Below are 27,231 nucleotides of genomic sequence, written 5' to 3'. Positions count from 1 at the left end.
ATCTGTATGTTTTCTCTGGAGAAATGTCTGTTTAGTTGTTTGGCTCATTTTTTGATTGGGTCGTTTATTTTTCTGGAATTGAGCTACAGGAGTTGCTTGTATATTTTTGAGATTAATTCTTTGTCAGTTGCTTCATTTGTTATTATTTTCTCCCATTCTGAAGACTGTCTTTTCACCTTGCTTGTAGTTTCCTTTGTTGTGCAGAAGCTTTTAATTTTAATTAGGTCCCATTTGTTTATTTTTGCTTTTGGGAGGTGGGTCATAGAGGATCCTGCTGTGATTTATGTCAGAGAGTGTTTTGCCTATGTTCTCCTCTAGGAGTTTTATAGTTTCTGGTCTTACATTTAGATCTTTAATCCATTTTGAGTTTATTTTTGTGTATGGTGTTAGAAAGTGTTCTAGTTTCATTCTTTTACAAGTGGTTGACCAGTTTTCCCAGTACCACTTGTTAAAGAGATTATCTTTTCTCCGTTGTATATTCTTTCCTCCTTTGTCAAAGATAAGGTGTCCATAGGTTCGTGGATTTATCTCTGGGCTTTCTATTTTGTTCCATTGATCTATATTTCTGTCTTTGTGCCGGTACCATACTATCTTGATGACTGTGGCTTTGTAGTAGAGCCTGAAGTTAGGCAGGTTGATTCCTCCAGTTTCATTCTTCTTTCTCAAGATTGCTTTGACTATTCATGGTTTTTTTGTATTTTCATACAAATTGTGAAACTATTTGTTCTAGTTCTGAGAAAAATACCGTTGGTAGCTTGATAGGGATTGCATTGAATATATAGATTGCTTTGCATCGTATCCTCATTTTCATTATATTGATTCTTCTGATCCATGAACATGGTATATTTCTCCATCTATTTGTGTCCTCTTTGATTTCTTTCATCAGTGTTTTATAGTTTTCTATATATAGGTCTTTTGTTTATTTAGGTAGATATATTCCTAAGTATTTTATTCTTTTTGTTCCAATGGTGAATGAAATTGTTTCCTTAATTTCTCTTTCTATTCTCTCATTGTTAGTGTATAGGAATGCAAGGGGTTCCTGTGTGTTGATTTGGTATCCTGCAACTTTACTGTATTTATTGATTAGCTCTAGTCATTTTCTGGTGGAGTCTTTAGGGTTTTCTATGTAAAGGATCATGTCATCTCCAAACAGTGAGAGTTTTACTTCTTCTTTTCCAACCTGGATTCCTTTTATTTCTTTTTCTTCCCTGATTGCTGTGGCTAAAACTTCCTAAATTATGTTGAATAGTAGTGGTTAGAGTGGGCACACTTGTCTTGTTCCTGACTTTAGGGGAAATGCTTTCAATTTTTCACCCTTGAGTATAATGTTTGCTGAGGGTTTGTCATATATAGCTTTTATTATGTTGAGGTATGTTCCTTCTATTCCTGCTTTCTGGAGGGTTTTTATCATAAATGGATGTTGAATTTTGTCAAAGGCTTTTTCTGTATCTGTTGAGATAATCATATGGTTTTTAGTTTTTAATTTGTTAATGTGGTGTATTACATTGATTGATTTGCAGATATTGAAGAATCCTTGCATCCCTGGCATAAAGCCCACTTGGTCATGATGTATGATGTTTTAAATATGTTGTTGGATTCTGTTTGCTAGAATTTTGTTAAGGATTTTTGCATGTATGTTCATCAGTGATATTGGCCTGTAGTTTTCTTTTTGTGTGTGTGTGGCATTTTTGTCAGGTTTTGTTATTAGGGTGATGGTGCCCTCATAGAATGAGTTTGGAAATTTACCTTCCTCTGCAATTTTCTGGAAGAGTTTGAATAGGATAGGTGTTAAGTCTTCTTTAAATTTTTGGTAGAATTCAGCTGGGAAGCCTTCTGGTCCTGGGCTTTTGTTTGCTGGAAGATTTCTGATTACAGTTTTGATTTCTGTGCTTGTGATGGGTCTGTTAAGATTTTCTATTTCTTCCTTCTTCAGTTTTGGAAAGTTGTACTTTTCTAAGAATTTGTCCATTTCTTCCAAGTTGTCCATTTTATTGGCATATAGTTGCTGATAGTAGTCTCTTATGATCCTTTGTATTTTTGTGTTGTTTGTTGTGATTGCTCCATTTTCATTTCTAATTTTATTGATTTGATTTTTCTCCCTTTGTTTCTTGATGAGTCTGGCTAATGGTTTGTCAATTTTATTTAACTTCTCAAAGAACCAGCTTTTGGCTTTTTTGATTTTTGCTATGGTCTCTTTTGTTTCTTTTTCATTTATTTCTGCCCTGATTTTTAAGATTTCTTTCCTTCTCCTAACCCTGGGGTCCTTCATTTCTTCCTTTTCTAGTTGCTTTAGGTATAGAGTTAGCTTATTTATTTGACTTTTTCCTCATTTCTTGAGGTAAGCCTGTATTGCTATGAACCTTCCTCTTAGCACTGCTTTTACAGTGTCCCACAGGTTTTGGGTTGCTGTTTTTTCATCTTCTTTCCTTTCTATGCATATTTTGATTTCTTTTTTGATTTATTCTGTGATTTGTTGGTTATTCAGCAGTGTGTTGTTCATCCGCCATATGTTGAAATTTTTAATAGTTTTTCTCCTGTAATTGAGATCTAATCTTACTGCATTGTGGTCAGAAAAGATGCTGGGAATGATTTCAATTTTTTTGAATTTATGAAGGCTAGATTTATGGTCCAGAATGTGATCTATCCTGGATAAGGTTCCATGTGTGCTTGAGAAAAAGGTGAAATTCATTGTTTTGGGGTGAAATGTCCTGTAGATATCAATAGGTTAACTGGTCTATTGTATCATTTAAAATTTGTGTTTCCTTGTTAATTTTCTGTTTAGTTGATCTATCCATAGTTGTGAATGGGATATTAAAGTCTCCCACTATAGTTGTGTTATTGTTAATTTCCCCTGTCATACTTGTTAACATTTGTCTTACATATTGCGGTGCTCCTATGTTGGGTGCATATATATTTATAATTGTTATATCTTCTTCTTGAATTGATCCTTTGATCACTGTGTAGTGACCTTCTTTGTCTCTTTTCACAGCCTTTGTTTTGAAGTCTATTTTATCTGATATGAGTATTGCTACTCCTGCTTTCTTTTGGTCTCTATTTGCATGGAATAACTTTTTCCAGCCCTTCACTTTCAGTCTGTATATGTCCCTTGTTTCGAGGTGGGTCTCTTGTTTTTGTATCCATACAAACATAATAGGGGTCTTGTTTTTGTATCCACTCCAGTATTCTTGTACAGAAAATTTCATGGACAGAGGAACCTGGTGAGCTACAGTCCATGGGGTTGCAAAAGAGTCAGACATGACTGAGCATGCACGCATCAAGATGTGAAGATTGAAATGAGAGTGGGATTCCATTTCCAAATCTTTTTCCAAGTTTCTCTTCCTTCCAGTCTCATTTTTCTTGTTTCTCAGATTGAAATAATTCTTTTTATTGTTGTTCTATTCTCTTTGTATAGAATATATCTCAAAATATCTTAAACCAGCTTTACATGATAGATCTTTTTCTAGTCTGTCTATTGAAATACAAAGTCCTTTTCCAAAGTACATTCTCTCAAAATTTGCATTTATCATTGAATTCTTGGAACTGACAATCTGCTTGAATTCCTGGAATCTGCTGAAAGCAGATGAATTGAGCTATTGAATTCCAGTCTCATCTAGTGATTTTATTTTGGGAAAATTCATATACTACCATCATCGCGGATGAAGTCCATGTAAGTCATGCTTGCTAACTTTCACAGTTCCTTCCACCTTTTCTTTTCCTTCTTCCATATCTTAGACCAAGGGTGGCACACATACCTCTGGTCATCAGAGAGAGATTGAGGCTGACTTACCACCACCTCCTGCCTCTGTGGGCATCCACTGTGGTGTAACTCTGTCTGTACTCAGTTGCTTTCTAATAAGCTGTGGCTGATTGTATTCCATCTTTTAGAGATTATCAGGCTCTCTTCATGAGATCACCCTTCATCAGCATTCACTTCATGATTCCAGACTTCGTCTTTTAATGTTAGTTTTCCAGTGTTGGGGCATGTGGGAAATTCTGCATTCTTTACACATCATAATTAATCCATAGCAGACTCACGTGGAGGCAGGTTGTGGAGGATACTGTCTTAGTCCCATTGAACTAAACACCTTCTTCAGCCATTTGTAGTTTTCATAAAGGAACCAAGTTGCTTTCTAGCCATGCTGAGTGTGGTGCTTATCTAAGGGTTTAACTTTTTTTTTTTCTTCTGATTTTGTCCTGGGAGTTAAAGAAAGTCCTACTTCTCTCTGGAGCACTTGAGTTTATCTGTGTTTTTTTTTAACATGTTCTTCCCACTCTGTTTTTTTTTTTTTTTTTAAATCAACATCGTCTTTATGTCCTCTCTTGGTTCTTGAATCTGGCTCTGTCACTATTCTTTAAGCCACGTTAAAGTATAGTCACCACCAAAAATCTACCTATGTGTAAAGCTTGATGAATTTGGCGATAAGGACATGCCCGTGAAATTATTAGCATCATCAAGGACATAAACATATCCATCACTTCCCAAAGTTTTCTCTTGCCCTTTGTATTATAATCATTATTTTGTGGATGTGGTAAGAACAGTTAATAAAAGGTTTAACTTTGGGGAAAAGTTTAAGTATACAATAACATATTTTTAAAAGCTATAGGAATTAAGTTGTATAGTAGATTTCCAGAACTTATCTGCTGCTATCATTTCCTAGCTTTACTGAGGTATAGTTGACAAATAAGATTATAAAGTATTTAAAGTGTACAACTTGATGCTGTGATACATGTATACATTGTGAGGGTCTTTCGTGATAGCTCAGTTGGTAAAGAATTCGCCTGCAATGCAGGAGACCCCAGTTCAATTCCTGGGTTGGGAAGATCCACTGGAGAAGAGATAGGCTACCCATTCCAGTATTCCTGGGCTTCCCTTGTAGCTCAGCTGGTAAAGAATCCACCTGCAATACGGGAGACTTGGGTTCGATCCCTGGGTTGGGAAGATCTCCTGCATAAGGGAAAGGCTACCCACTCCAATATTCTAGTCTGGAGAATTCCATGGACTGTATAGTCCATGGGGTTACAAAGAGTAGGACACGACTGAGTGACTTTCACTTTCACTTTACATTGTGAAATGATTCACCCTGTTAGGTGAATTAATACATTCATCATTTCACGTATTTATCCTTTTTTTGTGTGTGAATACATTTAAGCTCTACTCTCAACAAATTTCATTTATATAATAATTATATAATTCTATTGCCTAATTATATAATAATTATATAGTGTTCTCACCATGTTATACATTAGATCTTCAGATCTTATTCATCTTACAACTGAAAGCATGTATCATTTTACCAATTTCTGTTTTCCACTGGCAATTACTTTTCTACTCTCTGTTTCTATGAGTTCATTTTGATTACAGCAGTATTATAGCAAACAGAAGTGACAAGAGAAGGCATTATTGCCATGATCTTGATCTCAAGGTTAATACTACCAGCTATTACTGTTAAGTATAGTGTTAATTTTGGATTTTCCATTTATTGCTTTCATTATGTTGAGGTACAGTCTTTCTACACTAATATGAAGAGAGTTATTATAATGAAAGGATGTTGAATTTTGTCAAATGCTTTTTCTATACCTACTGAGATGATCATATAACTCTTATAACTTTTTCTTTTATTAATATGGTGTATCACATCAATCAATTGGCGGATATGAAACCATCCTTACATCCCCTGAATATTACCCACTGGATCATGGTTTATGTTCCTTTTAAAGTATTGTTAAATTTGCTATTTCGTAAATTTTTTCATCTATGTTCATTGAGGATAATGGCCTCTTATTTCTCTTCTGGTAATGCCCTTGTCTGTCTTTGGTATTAGGGAAATGCTAGTATTGAAAAATGATTTTGGAAGTGTTCTCTTCTAATATTTAGAAGATTTTAGTTAATCCTTTTTTTTTTTTTTTTTAATGTTTGGTAGAATTCACCAGTGGACTTGTTCATTCGGATGTTTTGATTGCCAGTTCAATCACCATATTTGTTATTAGTCAGTTTAGATTTTTCTATATATTATATACAGTATACTCTAGTACTTCTCTCTTCAGGGAGAAACAGGGTAATGGACACTTTTGCCTGCTCCTTCTGTACATGGGCTGGGGGTATAGCATCCGATTATGTATGTGTAGGGGTGCTCCTATGTCCGTTAAGAAGTGCTTAACTGTGTGGGACTCGTTAATGGAAGTGCCATTGACTAACAGTGTCAAGTAGTTTGGAAGCCTGTTCCCTGGGTGTTAACTGCAAAAACTGTGGTGCAGACATGTGTATAAGCTTCCAGCAGGCGATACTGGTGATTTGGATTAGGCGACAGGGAGATGCTAGAGGAGGAGACTGCTGGCATTCCAAGTCCCTGGGCAGGATTAAATCAGAAACTTTTTAAATTAGAAGCCTGACCCTCAGTCAACAGCTTTTAAAGTATGCATATGGACTCTTTTCCAGGTAAGACAAGGAGATGAGCATTTTTGTCTGCTCCTTCTAAGAACTCCTTTGTTTGCTACATTCCTGTGGGGTTTGTGAATGGAAGTCCCTTTGGGTATCAGAGTCAGGTGACCTGGGGACCTGACTCTCAGGCAGCAATGCAAAAGCTAGGGTGTAGAAATGTGTACCAGTTCCTTATAGGGATAGATTGGTGACTTGGAGTGGGCTACAAAGAGATGGCAGGGAAGGTGTCTCTCAGTTTAGGAGATGAGTGATTCCATCTGTTCCCTCTGCACTGAGCCCACTTTCTGCCTTCAGTAGTAAACACCAAACTTCTCTTAGTCTCCTTATTAACAGGGGAAAAAAATTAAGAAAAAAAGAGAGCTAAATTGCATAAAAGGAAAATATACATAACGTTATTTGAAAATATTCCCCAGATACACAATTTATTTTCCATTACTATTTAATGTCTCTCGACAAGAAATAGAGACATTTTATAACTCAATGAAACAGTCATTTTCTATATACATACTTTTGCTCACAAGGTAATGGTTGGGAATTTTTAAAACCACAGTTTCCAAAACTATTATGCAAAGAATTAACTTCTTCAAAACAGGCAAATGGAGCACCTTGAGCACCTTAAAGTGAAAAACATGTCATTAAATTATTATTCTTAATGCAAATAAAATATTTGTCAATAAAAAGCTAATGAAACATGGCATAAACAAACAAAAAAAAATTGTGGTCTTGGTCATGCTTTTTTTTTTTTTTTTCCCGTGTGTATCTTGTCAATGGGCTTCTCAGGTAGCTCTAATGGTAAAGAAACTTCCTGCCAACACAAGAGACAAAAGAGGCAGAAGGTTTGATGACTGGGTCGGGAAGATTGCCTGGAGGAGGGTATGGCAACCCACACCAGTATTCCTGCCTGGAGAATCCCATGGGCAGAGAAGCCTGGAGGGCTATAGTCCATGGGGTCGAACAGAGTAGGATATCACTGAAGAGAGTTAGCACACACCCTGTCAATGCAAGTAGAAAGAATGACTGTCTTATCTGATAGAAAATAGAAAATGTTTATCTCTATTGTAGCAAAGTATCTTATGGTTAAAAACAATTTGCTGACCCCTCCCTGGGGGAATGCCTCTTTCCTAGTCCAATGTACATCAGGCTTGTACATTGTAACTTGTAACTTACTCTACTTAATGAAATGAGTGATTTGAAACATCAGTTGGGGTAAAACCTTCAGAACTAGTAGATGGGGTGACATATTCTCTTTTTTTCCCTCTTGCAAGATAAGCAAGGTTTTAAGTGGAGGTTCTTTAATCAGTTTGGGTGTCATAGTGAAGGCAGAGCAGAATATAGGAGAGTAATTTTATTAGATACATAAATCTCAAAGATTTGAGGTTCATTTCCATTTCAATAAACAGAAAGACTCGTACCTAGATGTGAAATTCTACTGTAAAATGCACCTAAAATGTGGCGTTGTAATTGAAGCCTGCCAGTAGATGGCAAGAAAGAGAGTAATGTCCTCTATACAATGCTGAAACTTCTAGAAGAACTATCTTCTCAACAATTTAAAGGTAAATAATGTCTTTAGTGAGCTTACTTCTCTATGCAAGGTGGTCAGGAAACAGAAATGTGTCTTAATTACTCTTGACTGATTTTAACCAAATGGTGCAAGTAGTCAAGAAAGAGATAAGGCAAACTTGGAAAAAGAATCAATTATTTCAGAAACAGGAATAAAAGAAAATAAAGTTCATACTACGGGCACTTGGGTGGATGATGACAGGTGCTAACTGATATAAACTGGGAAGTCATTATGTCCAGTTGGTTGTTCTGTGCCTAATCCATGGTGAGTGGGGCTTTTCTGTTTGTTTGTTTTTTGGTGACTATTAACCTGACAGATTAATACAAAGATCTTCACATTCTTGTTCATGTCCATGTGTCTATCCCAGAATTCTTGTCTATAATCTTCTAATCTCTCTGCATCCAGGTTCACCACCAACCACCTTGGCCCTTTGTCACTGTCCATAAATACATCTATAATCCAATCTCTAAACATTTCTTCTTCATAGGAAATGAATGATCACATGGTCAAAATCTTTTAAGGCATCCTCCCAAGTGAGACTGTAATGTGGCTACTATCTTTTTTCAATTTATAACCAGTTACTGAGCCAACACACCTATAAAACTAGCCTAGACTTATTCCTTCTGCATCCACCAGTCATAATGAAATCCCATGTATCCATTGGTAAGAGCCAAGGAGAAGCAAAGGTATAAGAGGGTAGGAAGGCATCCTGTTCTAGATTTCCTGTTCATGAATTTTTCTTCTGCCTCTCTTTTTCTTGAGCTTGAATCTGAATGAATGAATGGCTTCTATCTATCGAACCATCTGACCTAAAGGATTTTACATAACTGAGCTTATGATGAGTAGTTCTCAGTATATGATCACTGGATATCTGAAAGCCAGATGGTTTATCTCTACAGGGGCCAGTAGTGTGCCCAGAGTTGTCAAGTTAGTGCAATTTTCTAAAACGTAGCTAGAACAGGCTTCCCCCATGTTTCAGAGGGTGGTTCAGCACAGTTTTGCTTCTGGAACCCCAGGGAACTGCCTTGCTATTTTCCTAAGAAGCTTGGTAGAAGCACCACATGGCATTTATTTTTCTCATAACCCACACCTCTAGTAATGGGTCTTCTGTGTTTTATGATTCAAAATGCAGGGCTGTTTGTATTGCAGCTTAGATACGCTTCAAGGGCTTATTCTGTTTTTTTACCTCCCTCAATATTAGCAACATTTCATGTCACCTGGTAAGTGGAATCAAGCAGCACTTCCCCATCTACTGCCTCTAGAACCCAAAGAAGACTACCTTTGGGTACCATATTTGTTTCTTTTCATATGAAATGCGAGATACGTACGGTTTGTCTTTTACTTTGCAGAGGGTGTCAGGTCATGCCCCTGATCACTGGACTCCTAAAACTTTCCTGATATGACAGGTTCCTAAATATTTCTTCAGGGTATCTCCTGCCCTTTTGTAGCACATGCATTTTACTTAGTCCTCTTACATTCTTACATAGCTTGTTGTTGTTTAGTCACTAAGTGGTGATTGACTCTTTTGCAACCCCATGAACTATATATTATATACTAGCCAACCAGGCTTGTCTGTCCATAAGATTTCCCAGGCAAGAATACTGGAGTGGATTTCCCTTTGCAAGGGATCTTCCCAACCCAGTGATTGAACCTGCATCTCTTGTATTGGCAGGCAGGTCCTCTAACACCGAGTCATGAGGGAAGCCCATTCTAGCTACATTTTGCTTATCTAGCCAGGTTAGTACAAAATCAGTGATAGTGTGGATCAACATGACCTTTTCTGGGATGCCCAAATCTCTTCAACTACATATGGCTGAATGTAGCTATATTTGAACCCTAAATTAATACCATCATCCATTCCATGTGAATGAAAACTGCTTCTCTTTCTCTTTTCATGTAGGAATAAAAAAGAATATAAATATTTGCCAAATCAATGGCTACACTCCTACCACATATCTAAGGTCATGTTGATCTGCTCTAGTATAGTCACCACACTGGCAAAGCAGGTACATTTACTTAATCTACTACTTGCTGATATTTACAATAGATACTATTATCTTCCAGGGACCATCTGGTTTCTGCAAGGGTCCAGTTGGGTCATTGGTGCAGATATTGTATAGCCAACAAGTCTACATCCTTTAGATCATTAAACAAAGCACTAATTTCTGGAAGGACTTTCTCCATGGCCTCCCCAAACTGACCAAGGACATAATGATGGCATTGCACAAACTACCATGATGTGGACTACAATAATACATGCTAGGACTGAGAAAGAACTACCAAATGGACCTGTGAATCTAGTGGGCCTATTATAAACTGAAACTTGGCAAGGATTCTTAATCATTTCCTGACTCCTCTAAGTGCCCGCTCTCATGGAGAGACCATGATGAAACTGGGTTTCTGAAAATTGCTAGAATTTGAACAGGGAATTATAATATTCAATAATGTAATCTTTTTCAGTCTCTCAGTCATCCATTTTTTAAATTTTCTTTGATGGTACAAAGAGGACAATACCTTTGTAGGCTGCCCATATAACACAATAGAATAGAAACTATATTCTATAATATTAGCCATCTTTCTGACAGTTAGTAAATCAGGTATCCACATCTGCTACTCTGTTCCTGATGCTTGTTATAACAATTTTATACAGCCCTGTTCCAGGCACTGCTATCTGATCTTGATTTTTTCAAGATCTTATCATGCCAGTTACCATCAGTGAGCCTCTTTCTATATTATCCCCTCCTACCGTCATTGCCTTGGCCTGTGGAGAAGGCCCTTATTGAAATACATGGTGATTCTGATACTCTTCTCACCAGCACATCCCAAGGCCTTGGTCCTTGCTGTTGGGCTTAATTATTTGACCTTACACACGTAGTATGTACATTGCAGAATGCCCACTTCCCTGAGCCTTTTCTTCCTTTACTCCACTAAGTGATACAACAATTCTTTCATTTAAAATTCACTTAGAATGGGCCACCATACCGTCATCATGCTTATTTAACTTCTATGCAGAGCACATGATGAGAAACTCGGGGCTGGATGAAGCACAAGGTGGAATCAAGATTGCCGGAAGAAATATCAATAACCTCAGATATGCAGATGACACCACCCTTATGGCAGAAAATGAAGAAGAGCTAAAGACCTTCTTGATGAAAGTGAAAGAGGAGAGTGAAAAAGTTGGCTTAAAGCTCAACATTCAGAAAACTAAGATCATGGCATCCAGTCCCATCACTTCATGGCAAATAGATGGAGAAACAGTGGAAGCAGTGTCAGACTTTATATTTTGGAATCCAAAATCACTGCAGGTGATGACTGAAGTCATAGAATAAAAGACCCTTACTCCTTGGAAGGAAAGTTATGACCAACCTAGACAGCATATTAAAAAGCAGAGACATTACTTTGCCAACAAAGGTCCATCTAGTCAAAGCTATGGCTTTTCCAGTAGTCATGTATGGATATGAGAGTTGGACTATAAAGAAAGCTGAGCTCCAAAGAATTGATGCTTTTGAACTATGGTGTTGGAGAAGACTCTTGAGACTCCCTTGGATTGCAAGGAGATCCATCCAGTTCATCTCAAAGGAAATCAGTCCTGAATGTTCATTGGAAGGACTGATGTTGACATTGAAACTCCAATACTTTGGCCACTTGATGCAAAGAGCTGACTCACTTGAAAAGACCCTGATGCTGGGAAAGATTGAAGGTGAGAGGAGAAGGGGATGACAGAGGATGCGATTTTTGGATGGCATCACTGACTCAAGGGATATGAGTTTGAGTTAACTCCAGGAGTTGGTGATGGACAGGGAGGCCTGGCGTGCTGCAGTCCATGGAGTCGCAAGGAGTCAGACATGACTGAGCAGCTGAAGTGAACTGAACTGAACTCACCTAGAATGGGCCATCATGTTATTTTCAATGTTTTTGGAAACAATCTCAGCAAAAATGTTTACTATCTTCTAGCATCCATGCAGAATGTTGATTCCTCTATCTTGGGAGAATGATTCCATAACAATAGACTCTCTCCTACCAAGTCTTATGGCCCTGATCCAGTCTTATGACAAAGGACTCTCAGAATCCAGTTCCATGTATATCCCTTGGTTTCAGTTGTAACAGCTAACTAGGACCTACAACTCTGTTGGTGTAGAGCTCTGCTGCTGTTCAGTCACTAAGCAATGTCTGACTCTTGGTGATCCCATGCACTGCAGCACGCCAAGCTTCCCTGTCCTCTGGAGATCCTGAAGTTTTCTCAGGTTCATGTCCATTGAGTCTGTGATGTTTTCCAGCCATCTCTTCCTCTGCTGCCCTCTCCTCCTTTTGTCTTCCATCTTTCTCAGCATCAGGGTCTTTTCCAACGAGAGCTCTGTTACTCCCATATAAGCTCCAGCAATCTGGGCTCTAATTTAAGAGAGCTCTGTGTCTTAAATCTATTTTAAGTTAGTGGCCAAAATATAGGGGAAGAAACTCAGAGGTATACATTTTGTGTGACAGGTGTCCACTACAACTTGGTGCTTGCAGAGGACATTTGCCATCTGCCTCTGCATAGATGGAATCCTCTGCAGCTGCAGCTGTTGACCTTCGACCTGCCCTGAAGGGAGTTCAGGGTGGAGAATGAGACACTCTGTGCTCCAGGAAAACTGATGGAACAGGTCTTTAGATAGCTAGGTATTTTCAGGAACTGATTTCATGATCCCAATCCTTACATCTCCTCATATCTATAAAAGCATGAAATCCCTTAATGGTGACATCTGCTCCTCATGCTAGCAGAAAACCTTTTGTAAAATATGCACGCGATTGCATGTACTCCACCTTCACCATAATTATATGCATTGGTCTTCTCCCACTACCTCTTTGGAGCAGTTTCTCAGAGCTATCTGAGGGGCTGTCTCCCAGGCTGCAGTCCTAATCTTGCCCCAGATAAAACAACTTGCACACCCACCTTGTGCATCTTTTCTTTAGTCAACACAGACTTCTGCATTATTTTCAAGCAAGGGGAACATCCCTATGCCAGATTGGGTGCAGGTGTTGGTATGATAGGGGGACAGTTTGATATTTTATAGGTTCAAAAGTTTCAGAGAAGTCTGGACGCTCAAAAGTTCAGGGGACATATCTTTAACTCCTCCCATCCTCAATGCAAGATTATCATTTTCTTCCCAACCAGATCATTAACCCTGGCAAAATAGATTTGATTGATGATTTAACCTTGTCTGGAGTTCCTTCAACTTGGGAAGTCTTCAACTTTCTCTATCCTCTGATTTTAACCATATAAGTTAATAGTTAATATAAGTTAATAATATAATATTTAATATAAGTTAATAATAATAACTATATAAGTTAACTATATAAGTTAATAAGTTAATAGACTTCCACTCAGTCTGAATTCAAATCATCCTATTGCAGAGAAGAGCCAATTCTGGCTCCGTGTTGTAACTGTTTCTTTGACTTGCTTTTCATTGCTTTGGCTATTATGAGTATACATAATGGTCTGTCTCACAGAACCCTGCTACTCTGCCTGAATGTTAAACTAAAGCGCCTTTGTTCTGTTCATAGAGAACTAACATGACCTTGCCCCCCTGTGAATGGCTGTGATAAAGAAGAGATTAATATATTCCTTCCACGAGCTTGTCATTCCTGAAGATGTTTTGCAAGACTGGTGGCCTTTTTTACTTTATTTCCTCGCCACCTCTCTCTCTCCCATTCTGCTTTTTTTAATTTCCTCACCTCCCCCATCTCTGTTCTATAAAAGAACCTTATAAGATGGTTATTCTGAAACATTAGTCTGCTACCTTCTTGGTCGACTGGCTTTCTGAATAAAGTCATATTCCTTACCTCAACACCTTGTCTCTGGATTATTGGCCTGTTGTGTGGCAAACAGAGCAAGCTTAGACTTGGTACCAATATCTTTTTGCTATCTTTTCCCAGATTCCAATGTTGCTTTGTAATAGTGATCCAGTTCCATTGCCCTGGTAATTACTATTTCCCCATACAGTTCACTCATACCAGCTGATGCGAGGTATACCGTGTCACTAGCGTTCTACCCCTGTTCATTCTGTGAGTACATTGTCAGTTTCCGCCAGTGATGAGGTGTTCATCGATTACCTGTTAGTGAGTTATGTCATTCTGAAAATGTATCTTGTATTTTCTCACACTGCTGTCAGTAACAAGAGTTAGTGGCTGGAGCCTCCAGAAGTCAGCCTCTGGATGAGGTACAATAGGTAAACTATTAGTGATCAGATCATCCAGACCATCGGGAAGTGAGAGGAAAGCAACAGGAGGGAGCAGAGAAGAAATCAAACTAAGATGCAGGCCCAGCAAAGATTTCACCCACTACGACTAGCTAGCTGTGGAGAATAAGTGGGCGAGTTGACAGCTGGAGGCCCTCTGATGACACTCAGCAGTATTTTTCTTATCCACTACAACTGATTTTCCTTTCAACATTCTATTTTCTTTCCTTTAATTGTACTTTGTACAATTAGGAGCTTTATGTTTCTTTGGTGTGTATGTATTTACTGTCTTTGTCTCTTGACTCTAAGATCTGTGATAACAGTAACCATGCACATGTGTCCAACTTGAATATTATCAGCCCTGTGCACATACATTCTCACTTTATATATATATATTATATATATATATATATAAGTATATATTTAGTTGGCAAATATAATGAATATGATTGACTCTACAGATGCTTTAAAAGTTTAATTTTACTTAAAGAAATAATGCAGAATGTAAGCAATTTTTGTTAATCTGTATGTCTCATATAGTAGGCTACTATAAGAACTGCTTTTTGCCTTATAGTTTTTGGCAACAACAACAAGAAAAAAAAAAAAAAAAGCCTGCTCGAGATAAGAACCAAGTAAATGAATCAGTTCAGTTCAGTTCAGTTCAGCTGCTCAGTCGTGTCCAACTCTTTGTGATCCCATGGACTGCAGCACGACAGGTCTCCCTGTCATTCACCAACTCCCGCAGTTTACTCAAACACATGTCCATTGAGTTGGTGAGGCCATCTAATGATCTCATTCTCTGTCGTCCCCTTCTCCTCCCGCCTTCAATCTTTCCCAGCATCAGGGTCTTTTCAAACTAATCAGGTCCTCACATCAGGTGGCCAAAGTATTGGAGTTTCAGCTTCAGCATCAGTCCTTCCAATGCATATTCAGGACTGATTTCCTTTAGGATGGACTGGATGGATCTCCTTGCAGTCCAAAGGACTTTCAAGAGTCTTCTCCAACACCACAGTTCAAAAGCATCAATCTTCAGTGCTCAGCTTTCTTTATAGTCCAACTCTCACATCCATACATGACTACTGGAAAAACCATAGCCTTGACTAGATGGACCTTTGTTGACAAAGTAATGTCTCTGCTTTTTATTTATTTATTTATTTTTATGTCTCTGCTTTTTAATATGCTGTCTAGGTTGGTCATAACTTTCCTTCCAAGGAGCAAGCGTCTTTTAATTCATGGCTGCAGTCACCATCTGCAGTGATTTTGGATTCCAAAAAATAAAGTCTATCATTGTTTCCCCATGTTTTTGCCATGAAGTGATGGGACAAAATGCCATGATCTTAGTTTGCTGTATGTTCAATTTTAAGCCAACTTTTCCACTCTCCTCTTTCACTTTCATCAAGAGGTTCTTTAGTTCTTCTTCATTTTCTTCCATAAGGGTGGTGTCATCTGCATATATGAGGTTATTGATATTTCTCCTGGCAATCTTGATTCCAGATTGTGCTTCCTCCAGCCCAGCGCTTCTCATGATGTACTCTGCATGTAAGTAAAATAAGCAGGGTGACAATATACAGCCTTGATGCTCCTTTCCCTATTTGGAACCAGTCTTTTGTTCTGTGTCCAGTTCTAACTGTTGCTTCTTGATCTGCATACAGATTTCTCAAGAGGCAGGTCAGGTGGTCTGGCATTCCCATCTCTTTAAGAATTTTCCACAGTTTGTTATGATCCACACAGTGAAATGTTTTGGCATAGTCAATAAAGCAGAACTAAATATTTTTTCTGGAACTCTCTTGTTTTTTCGATGATCCAACAGATGCTGGCAATTTGATCTCTGATTTCTCTGCCTTTTCTAAATCCGGCTTGAACATCTGGAAGTAGATGGTTCAAATACTGTTGAAGCCTGGCTTGGAGAATTTTGAGCATTACTTTGCTAGCGTGTGAGATGAGTGCAATTGCGCTATAACTTGAGCATTCTTTGGCATTGTCTTTCTTTGGGATTGGAATGAAAACTGACCTTTTCTGGCCCTGCAGGAACTGCTTTGTTTTCCAAACTTTCTGGCATATTGAGTGCAGCACTATCACAGCATCATCTTTTAGGATTTGAAATAGCTCAACTTGCTGGAATTCCATCAGCTCCACTAGCTTTGTTCATAGTGATGCTTCCTAAGCCCACTTAAACTTCACATTCCAGGATGTCTGGTCTAGGTCAGTGATCATTGTGATTATGAGTTTTGAAGATCTTTTTGAATAGTTCTTCTGTGAATTCTTGCCACCTCTTCTTAACATCTTCTGCTTTCTTTATTTTACACCATTTCTTTCCTTTTTTGTTCCCATCTTTGCATGAAATGTTCCCTTGATATTTCATTTTCTTGAAGAGATCTCTAGTCTTTCCCATTCTATTGTTTTCCTCTATTTCTTTGCACTGATCACCGAGGAAGGCTTTCTTATCTCTCCTAGCTATTCTTTGGAACTCTGCATTCAAATGGGTATATCTTTTCCTTTTCCTTTGCCTTTCACTTCTCTTCTTTTCACAGCTATTTGTAAGGCCTCCTCAGACAACATTTTTGCCTTTTTACATTTCTTTTCCTTGGGGGATGTTCTTGATCCTTGTCTCCTATATGATGCCACAAACCTCCGTCCATAGTTCTTCAGGTACTCTATCTATCAGATCTAATCCCTTAAATCTATTTCTCACTTCCACTGTACAATCATAAGGAATTTGAATTAGGTCATACCTGAATGGTCTAATGGCTTTTCCTATTTTTTTCAATTTAAGTCTGAATTAAATGAATAGAAGATGAATAAATGAATGAAGAAATGAATAAACTACATCAGAAGATCGATTTTTGACCCAATTGAATAAGTTTTGTGGAGATGTTAGAGTGTATATTCCAAGAGGAAATGCACGAGTGGTTACGTCTTTACTAAGCATCCTTGTTTTCATTAGAACTCAAGAAGATGTCAAATGTTTAGTAACTCGGTTTGGTGTTAAAGGTTCATTTAATTAAAAAGAACATGGGAAGGACTCTTTCAGTCCAGGGAGTATGATAGCCAGTCCCCCATTTCTGCTTTGTGGAGACGGAGCCAAGCTCTTGAGGTAGGGGATACAGAGGTCTGATAGATAATCAAAGTTGATGCTGACATTGCAAAACAATCTATGACTATCATTCAAATTGGAATTTGCTGTTCATCAAGTACATGTTGAAACAAAACTATGCTATGGTCACTAGTAAAAGAGAGTGAAAGCTATCCAAGTGTCACTAAAGGCAAATTTGGGAATAGACGATGAAATAGATGATAATCCTGCCCCTTTGTCAAATGTTAATGCAGCAGTATTTAAAAAAACAAACGAAAAATGGTCATTCAGTGGCACACCCATCACAAGGACAATCCTCATCATCCTGAGGACAATAAGAACAAAGAAAAATGAACAGATGATATCTCTGAATATCTGAACAACTTCCTGAAAGTTGACCAAGGAACATGATTTGATCTTACATTGGCAGCAAACTACTTAGAAATCAAAGATTTGCTTGATCTGCAAGGCTGTTGTCAATATAATCAAGGGGGAAACTGAAGAGATTTGAAAGACATTGAATATCAAAAGTGATTTTACTGAATAAGGGGAAACCCAGGTATGCAAAGTGAACCAGCCGTGTGAAGAAAAGTGAAATTGTGTGCCAAATACTAGTTGCACTGTTTTGTTTATAATTGTAGTATTAGAGAAACAGACAACAAATGCAGCAGTGAATCAACTGTATTAGCAGGATTTTGTCCTCATTGCATGTGTAGTTTCAGTAGAGATTCCAAACTTATGGCTCAGTTTCTTCTAGTATGATCAAAAGTTTCCTTTTTCTTTGCTCTGAATAAAATTGAACTGTTGGTTCTCTATAGAAAAAATTTTAAAAATACAAAAGGATCTTGTCCTAGATTCTAATTACTGGATTTTACAGAGAGTAAGTAAGTAATAAGTAAATTATTTAATTTAATTTTAAGTGATGCATTAAACATTGGTCAAAAGTTATTGTGACAAAGACAAATAATATTTTTAAATACAAATGAGCACTTTAAAAATAAAAACAAAGAACCAAGTAAAAAGCAACATCTTGAAAACACAGCATAGAGAAAATAGCACTGATCTGTGATTCATGCGAGATGAAAGCTCTCTAGCTCTGGAATTTTGGTTGCCACCTAACCTGAAACTTGTTACTAAAGATACGTTTCAAATAATTAAGAAGATTTAAAAAAAAAAAGCTTACAGGAAATTAAAAAAAATAATTAGGAAGACAACATGAGCCAGGTACTGTGTAATTTGGACAAATAACTGAAATTTGGTGTTCTGCTACTTTTACTCAATTAGCAAATGATTTTATTTGAATGTCACTGAGTAATTTTGATCTATTCTAAATTTAATTTACTTCTTTAAAAACATAAAATCATAGTGGGGTATTATGAAAAAAACACTGTCTGAAAAGGAATGATATATGTACTAGTCATGTGAATTATTCTCAAAAAATTGTTTAAAAAGTGAAGTATGAAAACAAATTTTAAACAGGTGCCTGAGACTACTGTTACCCTATCAGTTCTTCAGTGAGGAAATAGGATTCTGTGTTTTCAGAATGAAGTTCATTCTGAACTTTTTAAGTTTCAGGCCATTAAAATTAGGTAATGAATGGTAAAGTAAGAGGAAGTTCAGCAAAATTTTGGAATCTACTAACTTGCCATTCCAATCTTTATATACATAAATATAGCTCCTAATTTGAGCTGTAAATATGGATCTTTTTGACTAGGAAATTAAGATCCAAACCAAAAATCAAAGCATAAGAAAAGGAGTGTACAATACTATCCTGAAAGTCTGAAATACTCCTACAAAAACTAATCTTCATTCATTCAAATTTAATCTTCACTGACCTTGTGACTCAGTTCTTCCACTTCTAGAGTTGTGTGATATCTATTACATCCTAGAGACGGATCCAAATTTAAGATAAATATACAAGGCAGGACCCTCCAGCCTCCTGCACAGGTGCCCTGGGACCTGGCACCTCCCATCAGTGGGCCCACACCAGACCCAGAACCCTGCAGGCCTTGCGGTCCACATCAAGGGTACCCATTGAGCACACAGCTCTGGAGGATGGAGAGGGAGTGTGCCGCTGGGTTCCATAGAAAGTGCGCTATAAAATGAAATCAACCCACCTGAAGTGTGCTGCGTGCTAAGTCATGTCCGACTCTTTGCAAACTTATGGACTGTAGCCTGCCAGGCTCCTGTCCATGGGATTCTCCAGGCAAGAATACTGGAGTGGGTTGTCATGACCTCCTCCAGGGGATCTTCCTGACCCAGGGACTGAACTTGCCTCTCTTATGTCTCCTGCATTGGCAGGTGGGTTCTTTACCACTAGCGCCACCTGAGAAGCCCCCAACCCACATAATACATAGAAATGTAAATAGAGAATCAGGCAAAATGAGGCAAAGAAGGAATATGTTCCCCAGAAGAAAAAGAAAACAAAATGGAGACAAGCAATCTACTTATACAGAGTTCGAGGTAACAATCATATTAATACTAATATTGTGTGTGTTAGTCACTCAGTTGTCCCTGACCCTTTGCCATACCATCTACTGTAGCCCGCCAGGCTCCTCTGTCCCTAGAATTATCCAGACAAGAATACTGCAGTGGGTTGCCGTGTTCTACTCCAGGGCACCTTCCTCACCCAGGGATCAAACCTAGGTCTCCTGCATTGCAGGTGGATTCTTTACCCTCTTAGCCACCAGAGAAGCCCCAATACTAATGTTATTTTTAATTTAAATTTTTACACTTAACGTTAAGTGTGTGGGAAAGCTGTCAAGTCACAGAGGCAGATAATGTTTCTAAAACCCAAAGTTCTAGTTGAAAAATTTTGAGTCTTGCCCTTAGCAACAGATTTGGCCAGTTATTTTCCTTGAAATGACATGCACACTTCATTCATTTTTGATGTCTTCCAAATACCCAACTCTTAATCAACATCATTTGTCTCAATCATTATTTTAAGTAAAAATGGTGTTCCATGTCAAAAGTGGCTAGTTCAGTTCACAAATCAACCAGTTGCAGAAGTGCTTTACTGTGTCCTCTGGTATGCAAGTGCTTTAAATATCCTCCCCAAGGATCATGCAGAATATTAAGAAGAAATGTACCCAGAAATTGAGGCTTAATAAAATTATTAATTTTCACTGCTTCATCAAAGACAAGAAAAAGAGAAATATATATAAAAAAAAAGAGCAGTACCTTTTCCAAATACCATGGCACACTGGTTGTCAGTACTTTGGCATCGTCCATTGTAACAATACGCAGTCCCCGACCTGCACAACTGGCCATTCATGGCATATGTGTCAGGAACGCAATCACTGGAAGTCCCATTGCAATACTCGGTAAAATCACACTCCGGGTCCACACTCTTCCTACAGGGAGTGCCTGCTACTGATATCTAGGAGGAAAATGAAAATCATGTTCCCTGGGTGACTATTCTCAATTCCTTACTGAAGAGAAAATGAGATGTGCCTGATTACAGTGAGTCCCCTACATATCAACGCATTCTACTCCATTTGGAAATCTGATTTGTTCATAAATCCAACAAAGTTAGCCTAGGTACTTAACTAACACAATTGGCTGTATGGCGCCATACTGTAAGAGATTTATTGTCCTTTTCACATAAACAATACATAAAAAAGCAATAAACATTTTAAATCTTATAATGTCTTGGAAAGTACAGTAGTACAGCACAACAGCTGGTATCCAGGGGCTGGCATCGAGTGAACAGGCAAGAATTACTGACTGGAGGAGGGAGACCAGCTGAGAGATGGTAGAGCTGAAGGATCATCAGGAATGAGATGGAGGGTGATATTTCAATCATACTTGATGTTAATAGCACAGGTTCTGGCTCCTTGGGGAAGCAAACGCACATTTGTCATGTTTGACAGTTTGCAACTTGAAGGTTCACATGTAGGGAACTTACCATATTGATACTAGAGAGGATTACAGAGCCCTACTGCTGAGTTCTCCAAAGGAAAAGGCAAGCAGAGTATTCATGATGAAGCCTGAGGAAAAGTAACTGTCTCAAAGGCTAAAAGGATCCTCCACCAGAGTTTTATGTTTTACATCAAAAACCACCAGACTAACCAGCATTTGGATGGAGACAGAAGAAACATACTTGCTCCTCAAAATTGGAGAAACATTGCCTCTACCATTTTCTTCTTGGAGATAGATACCAGGAGACAAACTCCCTGGTTTCATATACGCCACTATATTTAAAATAGATAACCAACAAAGACCTACTGTATAGCACAGGGAACTCTCCTCAACATTCTGTAATAACCTGAATGGGAAAATAATTATGCATATATAATTTGTATAACTGAATCCCTTAGCTGTATGCCCAAAACTAGTACAACATCGTAAATCAACTGTAGTCTGATATAAAAGAAATTTTTTAAAAAAAGCTTCCTGGTTTTAATATTTACTTGGATGTTTACTAACTTATTTGTGTGAATGAGACACATAATTCCTCATTTGTAAACTTGGGATAATAATCATTCTCTTGTAAGTTTCTTGTAAGTATTAAACTGAATTAATGTAACAAGTGCTTTGAACAATATATGGTAAACAATATATGGAGTAGCTATTATCATTGTTGTCATCATCACCATTACATTTATCATTTGTGAGCTAAAAGTCCTCTTTGTATAGCTCAGATAAAGAGTACATTTATGATCACATCTTTATTCCCTGTTGACTTAATCAGGCATCGTTGCTTCCTATGATGAAGTTCACCATGGCCAGACATTCTATGCATGTTAAAGTGACACACACACTCTACAATCTAGTTTCATTGACTTAATATTTAACAGACTGAGACAAAGATGAGCAATAAATGAATGAAATGGCATCTTATAAAGGACTGTATGGAAAAGAAACTCTTTCAACCTAGAATTCCATTTTTAGGAAATGTATATTTCAATAACAACTGTGAAATAAAGACTTGCCCAGGAAAATAATAATTAACAGAATTGATTTCAGCAGATAGAAATTACAAGGAATAGTAAAGGGAAGTCTTCAGATATAAGGAGTATGGTAGTGAGCAGAAATTTACAGAAGGAAATAAAGAGATCCAGAAATGAAATAAAAGATGTTAATTGCAAAATTCTGTTTTCCTCATCTTACTTGCTCTAAAAAATAAGACTATAAAAAGCAAATCAAGTAACAAAATATTTTGTGTTTATAATATGTGAGAGATGTTCTTTTATATAAGGTTCATCTCTATACATGAAGTGGTGTATTATATGAAATGAAACTCTGATTGATCAACCATCTGTAAACTCAGAGAAACTATTAATAGTAAAATGATTTTTTAAGGTTAAATAATAAACCAGTAGCAACGAAAAAAATCAAACCATATTGTACAGTTTTAGAGTCTATATTTAGTTTGCAGATCAATTGCAAGGCTCATAAATAGCTACTGGGAATTCAAAATAGTATAGCTAGATTGGAATATATGTTTACAATTTCCTATAAAACTCCATATACACTTACTGTATGAACCAGCAATTTCATTTATAGCTATCTAAGTGAAAGAAATCCTAATATTCATGCAAAATCTGCTTATGAATATTTTTATAGCAGTTGTATTTTCACCATCCCAAATGGAAAATGAACCAAATGGCCCTCAACTGGGAACTGTATTAATAAACTGTGGTACATCCTAGTATTGCTTGCAATACTATTCAACAATAAAAAAGGAATGACTTACTGATAAACACAACATAAATGAAGCTCAAATGCATAATGCTAAGAACTGTGGTGTTGGATAAGACTTTTGAGAGTCCCTTGGACTGCAAGGATATCAAACCAGTCAATCCTAAAGAAAATCAATCCTGAATAGTCATTGGGAGGACTGGTGCTAAAACTGAAGATCCAATACTTTAGCCACCTGATGTGAAGAACTGATTCCTTAGAAAAGACCCTGATGCTGGGAAATGTTATAGGCAGGAGGAGAACGGGACAACAGAGGATGAGATGGTTGGAAGGCATCACTCACTCAATGGACATGAGTTCAAGCAAGCTCTGGGAGTTGGTGATGGACAGGGAGGCCTGGCACACTGCAGTTCATGGGATTGCAAAGAGTCAGATATCCTGTAATTAAAGCTTTTTTTCCCCTGAGCTTTCCACACATGGTCATGTTTCTAGGGTATATACGTAAGACATAAACTCATAATGATCAATTAACTTAATAATTTATACTCTATACAAAATATGCAAAAATTGCTCAGGAAAGGGATTAAAGTAATTCAAATTTCCAAAACCACTCTGCAAAAAATATCTTTAGCCCCATTCCTTAGATAATATCTGACATTGCTTTTAAAATTGCTATTGGATAACTGCTCTATAATATTGTGTTATCATTTTATTTGTGTTTATATTAATTACTGCAGGTGATCAGTGCACACACTGAACATTTATAATTTTCATTGCTGTAAATTGCTTGGGTACTCCATTTGCCACTGTGTGTGTGTGTGTGTGTGTGGTGTGTGACTCAAGTTTGATTCATTAATGTGTGAGGATTCTTTGTATTTTCACTACCCTACACATTTGGACTTCCCTTGTGGCTAAGCTGGTAAAGAATCCACCTGCAGTGTGGGAGACCTGGATTCGATCCCTGGGTTGGGAAGATCTCTTGTAGAAGGGAAAAGCTACCTACCCACTCTTGTATTCTGGCCTGGAAAATTCCATGGAATATACAGGGCCTGGTACAGACAAGGTTCAGGATTCTTGCCTTGAGAACTCCATGAACAGTATGAAAAGGCAAAAAGATGGGACACTGAAAGATGAACTCCCCAGGTAGGTAGGTGCTAAATATGCTACTGGAGAACAGTGGAGATATAACTCCAGAAAGAAGAAGAGAAGGAGCCAAGCAAAAACAACACCCAGTTGTGGATGTGACTGGTGATGGAAGTAAAGTCCGATGCTGTAAAGAGCAATATTGCATAGGCACCTGGAATGTTAGGTCCATGAATCAAGGCAAATTGGAAGTGGTCAAACAGGAGATGGCAAGAGTACACATCGATATTTTAGGAATCAGCAAACTAAAATGAACTAGAATGGGTGAATTTAACTCAGATGACCTATCTATTACTGTGGGCATGAATCCCTTAGAAGAAATGGAGTAGCCATCATAGTCAACAAAAGAATCTGAAATGCAGTACTTGGATGCTATCGGAAAAATTACAGAATGATCTCTGCTCGTTTCCAAGGCAAACCATTCAATATTACAGTAATCCAAGTCTATGCCCTGACCAGTAATGCTGAAGAAGTTGAAGTTGAATGGATTTATGAAGACCTGCAAGACCTTCTAGAACTAACACCCAAAAAAGATATCCTTTTCATTATAAGAGACTGGAATGCAAAAGTAGGAAGTCAAAAATACCTGGAGTAAAAGGCAAATTTGGCCTTGGAGTACAGAATGAAGCAGGGAAAAGGCTAATAAGAGTTTTGCCAAGAGAATGCACTGGTCATAGCAAAAACTCTCTTCCAACAACACAAGAGAATACTTTACACATGAATGTCACTAGATGGTCAATACCGAAATCAGATTGATTATATTCTATGCAGCCAAAGATGTAGAAGGTCTATACAGTCAGCAAAAACAAGACCAGGAGCTGACTGTGGCACAGACCATGAACTCCTTATTGCCAAATTCAGACTTAAATTGAAGAAAGTAGGGAAAACCACTAGACCATTCAGGTGTGATCTAAATCAAATTCCTTATTATTACACAGTGGAAGTGACAAATAGATTCAAGAGATTAGATATGTTAGACAGAGTGCCTGAAGATATTTGAATGGAAGTTTGTGACACTGTACAGAAGGCAAGGATCAAGACCATCCCCAAGGAAAAGAAATGCAAAAAGGCAAAATGGTTGTCTGAGGAGGCCTTACAAATAGCTGTGGATAGAAGAGAAGTGAAAGGCAAAGTAGAAAAAGAAAGATATACCCATTTGAATGCAGAGTTCCAAAGAATAGCTAGGAAAGATAAGAAAGCCTTCCTCAGTGATCAATGCAAAGAAATAGAGGTAAACAAGAGAATGGGAAAGACTAGAGACCTCTTCAAGAAAATTAGAGATACCAAGGGAACATTTCATGCAAAGATGGGCACAAAAAAGGACAGAAATATTATGGACCTAACAGAAGCAGAAGATACTAAGAAGAGGTGGCAAGAATACACAGAACTATACAAAAAAGTTCTTCATGACCCAGATAATCACGATGGTGTGACCACTCACCTAGAGCCAGACATCCTGGAAGGTGAAGTCAAGTGGGCCTTAGGAAGCATCACTGTGAACAAAGCTAGTAGAGGTGATGGAATTCCAGTTGAGCTATTTCAAATCCTGATAGATGATGCTGTGAAAGTGCTGCACTCAATATGCCAGCAAATTTGGAAAACTCAGCAGTGGCCACAGCATTGGAAAAGGTCACTTTTCATTCCAACCCCAAAGAAAGGCAATGCCAAAGAATGCTCAAACGACCACACTATTGTACTCATCTCACATGCTAGCAAACTAATGCTCAAAATTCTCCAAGCTAGGCTTCAACAGTTCATGAACTGTGAGCTTCCAGATGTCAAGCTGGATTTAGAAAAGGTAGAGGAACCAGAGATCAAGTTCTAACATTCACTGAATCATGAAAAAAGCAAAAGAGTTTCAGAAAAACACCTACTTCTGCTTTATTGACTATGCCAAAGCCCTTTGACTGTGTGGACCACAACAAACTGGAAAATTCTTAAAGAGATGGGAATACCTGACTACCTGACCTGCCTCTTGAGAAATCTGTATGCAGGTCAGGAAGCAACAGTTAGAACTGGACATGGAACAACAGACTCTTTCCAAGTCAGGAAAGGAGTATTTCAAGGCTGTATAATGTCACCCTGCTTATTTTACTTATATGCAGAGTACATCATGAGAAACTCTGGGCTGGAGGAAGCACAAGCTGGAATAAAGGTTGCTGGGAGAAATATCAATAATCTCAGATATGCAGATAACACCACCCTTATGGCAGAAAGTGAAGAAGAACTAAAGAGCCTCTTAATGAAAGTGAAAGAGGAGAGTGAAAAAATTGGCTTAAAAGTGAACATTTCAGAAAACTAAGATTGTGGCATCTGGTCCCATCACTTCATGGCAAATAGATGGGGAAACAGTGGAAACAGAGACAGGCTTTATTTTTGGTGGCTCAAAAATCACTGCAGTAGTGACTGCAGCCATGAATTAAGACACTTGCTCCTAGGAAGGAAAGTTATGACCAACCTAGACAGCATATTCAAAAGCAGAGACATTAATTTGCTGATAAATGTCCATCTAGTCAAAGTTATGTTTTTTCTAGTAGTCATGCATGGATGTGAGAGTTGGACTATAAACAAAGCTGAGCACTAAAGAATTGATGCTTTTGAACTGTGGTGTTGGAGAAGACTCTTGAGAGTCTCTTGGACTGCAAGGAGATCCAACCAGTCCATCCTAAAGGAAATCAGTTCTGACTATGCATTGGAAGGACTGATGCTGAAGCTGAAACTCCAATACTTGAGCCATGTGATTCGAAGAACTGACTCATTTGAAAAGACCCTGATGCTGGGAAAGATTGAAGGCTGGAGGAGGAGGGGAGGACAGACGATACCATGGTTGGATGGCATCACCGACTTGATGGACATGAGTTTGAGTCAATTCCAGGAGTTGGTGATGGACAGGGAGGCCTGGCGTGCTGCAGTCCATGGGGTCGCAAAGAGTTGGACATGACTTAGCTTCTGACCCAAATTGAACTGAACTGAACTGATACAGGAACTATACAGGGTCGCAAAGAGTTTGACACAACTCGGAGACGTTCACCTTCACACATTTTGTTTCACATTTTGTCTGCTATGCCTGTTATATTTTTTCCGTTAGTCATTTGAATTTACAATTGCTTTGAGAGCTGATTTTCGTTTGTTTTTTTTTTTTTTGTATAGGAGTGTA

At 37.9% G+C, this 27,231-nt stretch overlaps 1 protein-coding gene across 1 annotated transcript in view; it reads right to left on the bottom strand.

Moving 5' to 3' along the window:
• ADAM18 (ADAM metallopeptidase domain 18) overlaps nt 1–27,231 on the bottom strand; it is a 107,209-nt gene that overhangs the window by 27,894 nt on the left and 52,084 nt on the right. Inside the window, exons 14-15 of the mRNA XM_043454327.1 lie at nt 20,469–20,667; nt 6,948–7,053 (exon numbers count right to left, since the gene is read on the bottom strand). Of these exons, the coding sequence (XP_043310262.1) occupies nt 6,948–7,053; nt 20,469–20,667 (305 nt within the window). The remainder of the gene's footprint in view (nt 1–6,947; nt 7,054–20,468; nt 20,668–27,231) is intronic.

Source organism: Cervus canadensis, chromosome 31, assembly GCF_019320065.1.
Source record: "Cervus canadensis isolate Bull #8, Minnesota chromosome 31, ASM1932006v1, whole genome shotgun sequence".
NCBI classification, from domain to species: domain Eukaryota; kingdom Metazoa; phylum Chordata; class Mammalia; order Artiodactyla; family Cervidae; genus Cervus; species Cervus canadensis.
The sequence above is the reverse complement of the archived record's forward strand: the minus strand, read 5'-3'. Positions and strand labels throughout refer to the sequence as shown.